Consider the following 11,381-nt stretch of genomic DNA (forward strand, 5'->3'; position numbering starts at 1 on the left):
TGACAGAAAGCTGCAACTTCCTTCCCAACACACACAGACGATCAGTAAAACACAACAGCCCACTACGCATGTTAAAAACAGAAAAATATCAGAAAACACAAGCAGTTGGGCAAGTTGCATTTCATTGCACATTCGTTGTTGCTCTTTTTGCGTTTTCCTCCTTTAATTTTCTGACCACGTGTTGTCGTGACCTTTCCCTGTGTTGCTTATGACGCTTAAAAGAGGGAGGCGAGAGAGCAGAGAGAATTCGCAGGCAAGGGAGCCACTAGTTATCTCTGCGCCAGTCATTCATTGAGCCTCCCCTCTCCCCTCACAGAACACAGACACGCCACTGGACCGAGCAACGATGTTGTTCTGCAGAACGGCTTGGCAGAGACTCGGCCCCCTTGCGCGAAAGACTATCGGACCACTGTCCAGAAATGGTAAGATGCGTTCTTTTTTAGTTACCCAAACTGTATTTATTTCATTCATGGTGAAACCGACTTTGTTTCGCAGCAAGGTTTTTGACGCGTGTCACATACAGGGCCGCACAAGTATGCGAGACTAGATTTTTTCGATATTGATTGGGTGATGGTTTTGTTTTTATTTTGAATGCACGCTCTGTTTAATTTTAATAATCAATGTAACGACTTGACATGGTGCAAAAAACTTAAATGGGTAGGCTTAGCAATTCGCAGCTTTTCGCTGAATTATGTAATACACCCACCCCGTCGCTAAAATGTCCGGTCTTATGCACTATTAAAACGTGAAAGGTTTTTTAAATAATACTCCCCGACAATGTAACGTTAAGCTTTAAATTATCGTTGTGTAAGAGCAGCCGGCCATTGTGTAGTCGACTTGGGGGTGTGTCCGCTTGCTGCTCAACTCTCAGAACATTGAGTTCTTCACTTTGTGAAGACGAGTGGGATATTCCCAGAATCGCAAAATGCGCCATAAATACGTCCTGAATGTCTTGCGCATCGATGTAGGACATAAATATAACCTTTGTAAAATAAAATATTTTGGTAAAGTGTAATTTTTAAAAGGTTCTACTGCCAATCCCGCACGTTTTGGATAACGTGTATTCATCCACGCAGAACAAAGCTTTTTTAATTATTTTACTCAGAATAATGATGTGTGCTGTTCCTACTCGAATAACCGCCATCAGACAACTATCTATAGAAAATTACAATCGGTGGGCCCAGAGGATGCTCTCCAGCGGTCAAATCCTTGCCTACGTGACTTACATAATGTCTGTGGATTTTAATCGGGATTTCAGTTTGTTTTTAGAAACCAAATTTTCCAATACAAACAGCTGGCCCATACACCCTCTTAATTTGTCCCCTCGAGCACAGGATATTTGATCAAAAACGGCTTCATCCTTGTTTGTGTCAGTTTCCGGTGTTTAAAAAAGATATGGATGACTGAACAGCAATATCAAACGACCTTTTCCGTCGCTCAGACGGGCACCACTTTGAGATGCGCTCCCACTATAAAATGGCTGACTCAGCACTATCGCCATTTGACATGTTGGTAGAATGCTTGTGTGTAAAAAAAAAAAAAAAAAAAGCGTGTGTTGCACATCCTTGGGTATAAATCTACATTTAAAGAGAATGGGTGAATCTTCTTTTTGCTGACATAATGGGAGGCCTCGCAGGTATTGCATAACAACCTTGCAGGGGCATGCACTCACTTCTGTACCTGTGTGCAGTACTCGCATGTGCTCACTCGGCCATCATGGATCTTCATGCAGGGAAGACCGTCGTAATTTAAGTGGCTGACGTAAAGCACATGCATGTTCACCCTGACATCTTTGACCTATGCTGAAGCTTAGTTCAGATTATGCACATGACACCAAGCTAGTCTGCCTGTGCCCTCATTGTGGTGTATTTGTATTTTCGATTCGTTTTTCTGTTAATTTACTTCTGGCTTCACTTTGATTACCCTCTTAGGCTATTCAAACTGTAGGATTCTTAAGGAATGTTGTTGCATACATGTTGTTGCTTTGTGTTTCCAATGTCCCACCCATATAAATAGACTTAGGATGACTTTAGGTTGACTTTAGGTTTGACCCATGGTTTTATGATCAATGGCCTGTCTTGTTCTGTGTGGGCCTGTTGCAAGATAAGGGACGTGTGTGCTTTGCATGGAAACAGGGTGAAACGTGAACCTATGTAACTATGGCGGCAGGGAGGGAGTGAGCAGGCAAGCCATGGGGGAGGGGGAGGGGGAGGGGTAGCTTGAGTGGAGCAGCACTGTTGTACATTGTGTTCTTTTTGCCATGCTGTCAGAGCAGTAGCTCAGGCAAGTCCTCCTGTCATGTCAGTGTCATGTGAAAGTCATACATGTCTGCACTGTTCAAAGTCTCAGTTTCCCCATGACCTGTGAAATTGGTGCAGTTGTACAGCAGAATCAAAAGGCATCCCACCCTGGATGCTGTGTGAAGGGCACTGCTGTGTAGACACCGTATGTTTTGAGAAGCAGAGGAAGTGTTTGCAAGGAGATTATGACAGGAAAAGGAGCTAGCTTTCGTTTTATTTTTGGGTGCCTATAAGGGACTCTTAAATCCTATAAACGGAAAGCTTATCAACCAGACTTCCAGTGCCCGGCAACACTGGAACCCATTTTGGGCTCTCTACTAATCTACTGTTCTGACTTTTTTTTTTATTATTAATTTCATGCACATCTCATGATGTCATGGGAAAAGCTGGTTCCAGCTCATTTCTGCTTTTCTCCTGATTTCTTTTTTCTGCACAAATCAACAAATGGAAGTCCTGTTTATTTTTGCCATTTCATAATCAACATTTAAACCAGACATGCAGTGACGTAAACTGCGCCTCTTCCTGCTTGATGAATACCAGCTTGATGACACTTTACATTGTCGTCATTACCTTGAGTTCCTATCAGTATATGACCACAATGCATCTGTGACACCTAATTTAGCCCAACGTGTGTTTTTTTTTTTTTTTAAATGTTACTCATGATTGTGCTCCGTCTCCCTTTTTTTTTTTTTTTTTACCTCACAGCAGTCCCTGCACGAACCATGGCTGGGGTGCCAGGAGGCCCCGGCATGAACACAGCCTTGGTCGTTGTTGGTGGAGGCTCTCTTACAGCTGCTCTTATTTATGTAAGTGGAACTTTGTTCATTTGTCCTTCATTTGACCTTTTTAGTCTGGAATAGTTGTACTAAATGCACTTTCTTGTGTGTATTACTTTCTTGTGTTCTCTTCACAGGCTTACAAGACGGTAAACTCAGACAGTGAAAGATACTCTGACAGAATTGCAGACATTGAGGCCAGGCCGAAGGGTAAGTACTATGCAGTGCCTTGAAGGCCTCGCCCCAGTGTCTCCTGTAAAGAGCATTATTTGCACAAATTGATCATAAGGGGAGGGGATGACAAGGGGCCAGAGATGAAGGTGGGGACTGGAAGTGATATTTAGCTGTGAGTAGGGTTATTGCATATTCAGTGCAATCTGTTTAGTCCTCACAAAAATAAAGAGCATGCTCTCCCCTCATAGTGAGCTCTGTCAATTGGACAAGAGAGCTGGTGATTGTGGGTGTTTTGGCTATGCCCTTAGGAAGCTACTAAGGTGGAATAATCAGAGTGAATACGATTAATCTGACCTGTCAGGACTAATTTTGATCTTCAGCTTACTGATCTGACAAGGGCTCCCTAAACCCATGGCAGGATGCCCAGGGTTTGGGTGATGGGGGTAGGCTTGTCCATGCGTTTGGTGCGATCAGTCTGCTTCTCAGAGCCAACAAGCGAGAGACTGTTTCATAGTCACACTAGAATGTAAATAAACACATCTGTGTTGAAGATTGTGTGGTGCCTGCACATTTCTGTTTGTATGCTTATGATTGGACATTTTTAACATGATTGCATTTTTTTATCTTCATTCTCAGCTGAGGAAGTGGGTGAGTACCTTAAGGTTATGTCTGCATGTCTGCCTTTTCTGTCCTCTCCCATTACTGTCTCATGAAGCTTTATAAACGTAATGCTGTATACATCTTGCCATGACTTGTCTCTTAATTGTGAGCCTTGCAGTATGGCGATTGTGTAGGGTTTATCAGTATCTGTGCTCCCAGCTGATCGAACCTACAGTCTTTATCACTGCTATCGCTTTCCTGCACTAGTTAAGCTACACATGGTTTAACCTGACGCATGTATGTCTTCCGTTTATTCTTGGTTCTTTGGAAACTAGTTTGTCTTTGCTCTTTTCCTACCCATCCCACAGGCAGAATGTGGGATGTGGATATTGCATGATCCTCCCTCTACCATTGTTTCCCTTTTTTTGGTTTTGGTGCTTAGATAATCACAAATTGATTTCCTTAGAATTCCAGAAGAAACCATTTGAAGCCATCACAAATGTTCTTAGCTTTTGACTTGACGAGAAATTGATTCCAAAAATGCTGAAAAGAAAAGGGAAAATATACTCTATCTTCTTTAAGCTGTTGACTTTGGAACTTTGATTAAGTGTTCCTTTCCTTGGGCCTTATCTTTTGAAGCACAATTTGTTAACTTTTCTGTCACTGGTTCCATAGTGCAACTCTACTACTCTTGGTAACTACCTTAAAAGTATCCTGAACAGATTGGCAATAGATTAGGAAAACTGCGTTCATTTTTAAGTTTCATTTTGATCTATGTTCATCCAGTATAGCAAGGTACTCTTGCCAGACTCTTAAAATAGACACAGTTAAAAGCACATATTTGCCCCATGGCTTTATTCTTATGAACTGGCATCTTTGCACTTGCATATTGAGTAATACTCAATGAGCAATGAGACACTAGTTAGTTTCACCAGAACTGATGACCTTTTCTTTTTAGCATGCTTCTTGTATCTCAAGCAATCTGAGGTCTATTCTATACCTGTCCTTTTCCCCCACTTGAACTTGCATGAGGCTATGTTTGCACTCTATGTGTGCCATTTTGGGATTGGGATAATCCAGGTTTACAACAAGCAGCCTTGGCTGATTTGTTGCGGAGTGGTAATAGACTGTCAATATTTATGTACTGAGATTCAAATGGTGCACATGAGCCAGGTTTTTGTTAAGTGTTTACACTAATTTGTTAGTTTTTTGTTTTGTTCAAATTGATCAAATTCTTTGAATTTTATTATCTGTTTACCTGCTAAGAAACAACTATTGTATAAGGATGGCGTGTGGTTGGCGGTCATGCCAAGCCAGAGCTAATCTGCCCAAGCTGTGAGGCATGCGAATGAGCTTTAGCGGGCTACCACTCTTTACTTTCTATTTCTGCTGTCAAGTCTCAATTCAAGTAATTTAAATTGTTTTGCTCCATTGAACTTCACCGATACCCTTTTAAATTTGTTCCTTTGTCCTTTATATATTTTTTTCTTTTCCTGTAGGAGTTGTAGCGGCCCCTGTAGAAGAAGCGGCCCCTGTAGAAGAAGCGGCCCCTGTAGAAGAAGCAGCTCCGGTTGTAGAGGAAGTAGCGGCCCCTGCTGCTCCGGTAGAAAGTGCACCCATGGAGGAGGAGGCGGCACCAGCCCCTGCTGAGCCTGTGGCAGAGGAAGCACCAGCTGCTGAAGCTGCACCCGAAGAGGCGCCCGCAGAAGAACCTGCCGCAGAAGCCCCGGCCGAGCCCGAGGTCGTGGCTGAAGTGGCATTGGAGCCCGTCGCCGAGGCAGAACCCGCAGCCACTGAGGAGGCCCCGGCAGCCGAGGCTCCTGCCGCAGAAGAGGTGGCAGCAGAGGTGGCGGCAGAGGCCGCACCTGAGGCCGAAGCTGCGTCTGAAGCGGCACCAGTCGCAGAGGCTGCCGCAGAGGAGCCTGCAGCAGAAGCAGTTGTGGAGGTCGAGGCTGCCGCAGAGGCCCCAGCAGAGAGCTCTGGTGAGGCCCCTGCGGCAGAAGCTCCAGCAGTTGAGGCCGCTGCTGCCTGAGCCTGTCTACACTCAGATGGGGAGGGTGGTTAGAGCTGTGGCTTGTCCTTTCCCCACCCCCTACACAGACCCCAGCTCCCTCTACAATTTACAATAAGCTGCAGACGTGGATATTTAAATGGTTATCTCAGAGCACCCCTCATTTCCTTTTATATTTCCCATACAAGAGAAATTGGGGTGTTAGCTCCTGTCTCCTAATATTCTTTCTACACACTGGTATTTATCTTTGGATGAGAGAGGCTAAGAGGAGCCTAGTGGAGGAAGAGATGTTGTATCAGAACAGTACAATTAAATAATATCCTGGCAGTGTTCTCCACTGAAGATTAATTTCTGACCGTGTCAGTTTTATAATGAATAACTGAAACCTTCTTTGGAGAACCTAACTGGCTTTTTAGGATTAGGATGTGGTACAGCCGAAATGCTAGTCTCTATCTATGCACTTCCACTTTCACAAGATTCCCTTTTGCCCTGAACATGCATTTGGGAAGTAGAGTTTGGGTGTTTTAAAAAACCTAGGCAAGCACTTCAGACATCAGATGGTGGTGAATGTTCTACCTTTTATTTATGGTTGAGTGAAGAATTGATTGTGTGTTCTCGGTAATCCTCTGCTGCATCTTACTGTAAAATGTGACCAAAAACTGTGTTCACCTGTTCTGGCTTCTCCCTGCTCCCTCTTGTCCTCTCCTATTACCTTGTAGAGTGCTAATTTCCGCAATACCTCATGTCCTTTCTTCACATCTGGACACTTGAGCCAATGTAACTTTACACCAGACTGATAGTAGTGACCTTTGAAAAAAGAAAACAAACAACAAACAAAAAAACACAATCCACTTGCCTTACCTCTCTCAGGAGCCAAAATGGTCGCTCTCAGGAGCCAAAATGGCCGCTCCTTTCTCCCTTCCTCCAAGTGTTCACTACCAGTCAACCAACACCACGCCTGCCTAAAGTGGGCTATACAAACCTTATCAGGCCTTTGTTTCCGAAGGACAACTTTATTTTTTTCCCTTTCAGTTTTTGAACTTCAGTGTCCCATGTGTCCTCCACTACAACCTTGAGGGCTGGAGCCATATTGATTTTTCTTGGCGTGTGTGGAACTGTTACAGTGTCAGCCATTTATTTCTTCATAAATGTGAAGTCTGATGAGGAAAGTTAATGTCCTACCACACGTCATTTCACATGTTCCTCGGCATATGGGAATTTTTGTACTGTGCCGTCTTGGTCCTAGCTTCGATCGACTAACTCTAGATTATGGTAGCCTGTTTGAAAGGCCACTGTTAAGTCTTTGAGAGATAAGGGAAATTCCATTGATTGTTCAATAAAGTTAATGTAAATTCACTTTTTGACTTATCTTTTTGTTTTGGTCTTTCTACATTCAATAACATTGTACCACTTAATTTTAGGAGGAAATTACCTTATCGTACATTTTGATATGAATTTTCATATTTAAAGTCCCCCTCTTTACCCATTCCTTTCCTCTTCCTTTAGGTCCTTAGTAGGATGTAATGCCGTGATGTGCTAGTAAATTTACCTGCAGCTCTTTCATATATACTAAATCTACTGCACTGTATTTCTGCATCCTCAGAAGGTTTGTGAGCAACCAAGTTAAAGGTACCCAATGTGGGATGGGATCATTTGTGTGCATTGTATTATGAAGTCTGTATTGTAGTCCCAGTCATGTCCGCAGTGTAGCTTTTAAAACAATCATGCAATGATTTCAGACAATATTGGGTAACAAATATTCTGTGAGCCTCACACTTTTTTTGTAGCCCAAGAAATAGAAATGTAAGCAAAGTTTGTACAAGTATGAGACTTTCATTGGGTACCTTTTAACATTCATTAATGACAGCTGAATGACTTTAATGACTGTACAACATTCCTGTACTTGACTATGGGTTTCTGTCCTTGTGAATTAATAGACATAACACATATAGGTGCGCTCCCGTTGTTGCTAGTCTAATGGCTGGTGCTTAATCCTCAGTGCTAGGTCTCCTCTTCAAGGAAGCCTCTTAACTTTTTGCATATTTTGGGTTGGGATTTTGTTCTTGGCATAATTCATGTAGTCAGTTTGTACTTCACCTTGAACCTCCCACAAGTACATTGCATGCATATAGATGGAATTTACTTTTGAACAAGAGGGAGCCTTAAATGCTTCCACAAGCAGATGCTGCTGACGGCCTGTTTAGTGTAGGTTGACAGGACCGAAATGGTAAAGGCATTTGAAGGGTCAGTATGGGTTAACAAGCTGCCTTTTTAAATTCGCGGTTGCTTCAAGTAACTTATTTCAGAATTTGAAATTAATTCATAGTTGTATGTACATAGTACATGGTTAAGTTACCATCCGCGGGCAGCTATTAATCAATTTTAGGAATTGTCATATTCATACGAAAAAAATGGCAAATCATTGATTTGAATTATCAATAATGGTTTTTCAATAACCATTTAACCAAACTAACCTTTTTGTGGAACATCAAACCTCTACCCAATGCCACAAGACAAAGGTGAATGTCAGTCATGGAAACCTATAGTTTAATACTTGTGTGTTCCTTTCACATATTTAAGTAGTAACTACCGAGACGGAGGAATTTCAGATGCCTAAAATATCTACCTGTGCTTTATTTCTGGAGTGCACAGTATCCCTTGGTGAATCTGCAATCACTTCCCAGTTTATTAGGAGGACTGAGCTAAAACTAAAGCAATCGAATACACCAGTCCTGCAATAAATCGTAGCTTCACGAATGTTATATAATATTTAGTATTTTGTTTAAACTAAGAGAGTTATTGATTCCGCTTTGTGTTCATTTTGTAGGATGCCGTTTGTGGTGCTGTTGAATTATACTGCGTTGTACCGAAACGAATTTCTATTATGTTCACCACTCCATCAGTGAGGCTAGGCTAAATAACAGACATACCTTTGTTTAATTCAATGCAGTTTAACTCCACCAGAAACTACATCCTCCAAAATGATTGTCACCTGTCTTAAACTGTTTTTATTTGCAGAACTGTTGTAATTAGACTGCATTCGTTTTCGCTCGATGTACCGCACAAACTGGTAACTGCATGTAGCGCTTCAGTGGTAATCAGGAAAGTGGTCTTCTTGACGCAGCTGATTACAGTCAGGCATAGCTGTCGTAAAAATCGGAGCTCTCCATCAGTGCTAGTGCTGAACCAAAAATACTAGACTGCCACCTACTGAACGACTAGGTTATTACAAAAACACACTTTTTAAAGCCTTGGGCCCTTGCAATTCTCACATCACGGTGCTTTTATCTGTTGACACATTTCTGCATTTCTGTTACCACATACTGAAAATGTCCTTTCATATAGCACCTTACTCTGCTTTGGCCAGCAAGGTTATGAGTCTGTCAAGTGGACTGTTGTTCATTGGTACTTAGTTCCAAGTAATTGCTCTTGCATGCTATGACCTTGGATGGTGACAGGTAACAATAAGTATAGTTTAATTGTATCAAAGTCACATCAAAGGGAAAGAGCACTGTTAATTACCAGGACATGGGTAAGGGTAGTTAGTAATTTCTAGAGAGAAATACAATTTTACAGAACAATAGACATATTTAATCAAAAATGAAATGTACTAGCTATGGTAGTATTTGTCAGTTAGTGATTGATGGGAAAATGCATGATTGACCCTTGGTTGAACCAATGTCCTTGCAGGGCTGGGAATATCGGACCTACTGAGTGCTGTAAAACTCATGGCTGGCTCTACAGTGGAGATCGCTGCTGCCTCTGTGGGGGATAGGAGGGTGGTGACAGCCGTTCATATACTGGAGGAGCAAGCTGGACTCAGGGAGCACGTGGAGGACGAGGCTGAAGAGCAGATAGAGGAGGCACCACCTGCAGCAGAGGAGGCAGACGCCTCCCCCAGCCTGGAAGAGGAAGTAAAGGAAGAGGAGGCACAGGAAGCATCAGCTGAGGCGGAAGAAAACACAGCTGCAGCTGAAGAGGGAGAGCAAGAGGCTTCGGAGGGGGCACAACACCTTGCTGCTGCCTCTGCCATGGATGAGGCTGAGGAGGATGCGAGCAAATCCTGCCATTCCTGCCATGCCCACTCAGAGGTGGCGGTGGCTGGTGCCGAGGCTGAAGAGGCCGAGCCAGCTGATGAAAATGCTGAGAGTCCTGCAGAAGGCAGTGGGGAGTCAGAATGAGGGCCTACATCCATTTTTGAAACTAAGAGCCTTCATCAATTATAACTGAACTATCAACGACTGAAAAAGATAAGCTTTGAACACCTGGCACAGAATGACTTAATGTAGCGGAAGTATGAGGCAGTCATAGAGGTAATGGCGTAATTCACACCCATATATGCTAAGATGGTTTATCGTGCAGCACAATAACATCAGTTTTCCCCAAAATAAGCAGTACTGGTAAGAGAATAAATCTGGCTACAGTGTGATGTACATAGTCTTGGGTAAACATCGCAAAAGATGTTGATGGCCACGCAAAGTAAAACTAGCATACGGTGTCCTTGATTTTGCTGCATGACAGCCTTCTCTGCAGAACAGATGCTCTCATGCTTTTTTTTTCTCCATTGTATGACTTTCTTCAGTGTTATGAAACAATATAGGAAAGGATCATTCTGAAATAGTGTCTGTACAAGTGTGAGGATGATGTGCCTTTTGGAGAATCCTTGCCATACACTGAAGTCAATAAGGATGCCCCCCAAAGCACAGTTTGGACCCTAATGTCATTCCCTGTGTCAATACTTTAAAGTAAGCCTATCTTGTCAGGTGATTGTCAATCAGTTTTGGGGAAGCTACTTTGAAAGCATAGCTTTGCAAGCTGCTAATAACTTCAGAGTGGAAGGCAAAGAAAACAGTTATAGGGAGAAATCTAGTTTGGTTAACTAAAGCTACTTTAGAAAAAGTAGTTCAAACTACTTTGTCATACATTGTCAATTTGATAATTTTATACCAATGTGATACAAAATTACAACTAACTAGAGGGGCATTCGGAGAGGCCGGCAGATGCTGATGATCTTTCAATGTGAATGAAAGTAAAAACATAATTAATGGATCTGCCCTGTGATTCAGATTTGCTCCAAGATGAAGTGGGTTATTCCTTGGCCCATGCTAAACCCCTCCACTAAGATTAATGAAAATGTTTCCTTTGTGTTTTTGCGTAATCCTTCTGATGAGACAAACGGCACCGAAATCATAACCTTCTTGGCAGAGGTACCTATAGCCAAATATTTTTCACAGGTGAGCTGACAATCCAGCTTCCAATAATACCCCTGGAGACCTAAACCCATCCTAAACAAAACAATCCCATCTGGGCTTTTTTCACAAGGACAAAATGCAAAGGAATGTTATATTTTTGTAGTAAACAAATCTGGAATTTGGATTATCTGACAACTGTTTGTAGTCTCAGTAATTAACTACACAAAAAAAAACGAATTTAACTACTCAAACCACAATGCAAATATGAATGTAGTTTAACAACCAGCAAGCTACTGCAAAATTTAGTTTAGCTACTAGTTTTATTATA

The 11,381-nt window shown here is 42.3% G+C and overlaps 1 protein-coding gene across 2 annotated transcripts; it reads left to right on the plus strand.

Annotated features, from left to right (window-relative positions):
* The first annotated feature begins 226 nt into the window (after positions 1-226).
* mgarpb (mitochondria localized glutamic acid rich protein b) lies at positions 227-10,103 on the plus strand. Of its 2 annotated transcripts, none has more exons than XM_012836978.3 (6): positions 227-422; positions 3,006-3,106; positions 3,214-3,286; positions 3,887-3,898; positions 5,350-5,832; positions 9,552-10,103. In XM_012836978.3, the coding sequence occupies exons 1-6, from the start codon at positions 347-349 to the stop codon at positions 10,040-10,042; spliced, it is 1,236 nt and encodes a 411-aa protein (XP_012692432.2). In that variant the 5' UTR covers positions 227-346; the 3' UTR covers positions 10,043-10,103. The 2 variants fall into 2 exon arrangements, with proteins under 2 accessions (XP_012692432.2, XP_031415667.1); XM_031559807.2 differs by having other exon boundaries at positions 3,009-3,106.
* Positions 10,104-11,381: the final 1,278 nt, after the last annotated feature.

The sequence above is a fragment of the Clupea harengus genome, chromosome 22, assembly GCF_900700415.2.
Source record: "Clupea harengus chromosome 22, Ch_v2.0.2, whole genome shotgun sequence".
NCBI lineage: Eukaryota > Metazoa > Chordata > Actinopteri > Clupeiformes > Clupeidae > Clupea > Clupea harengus.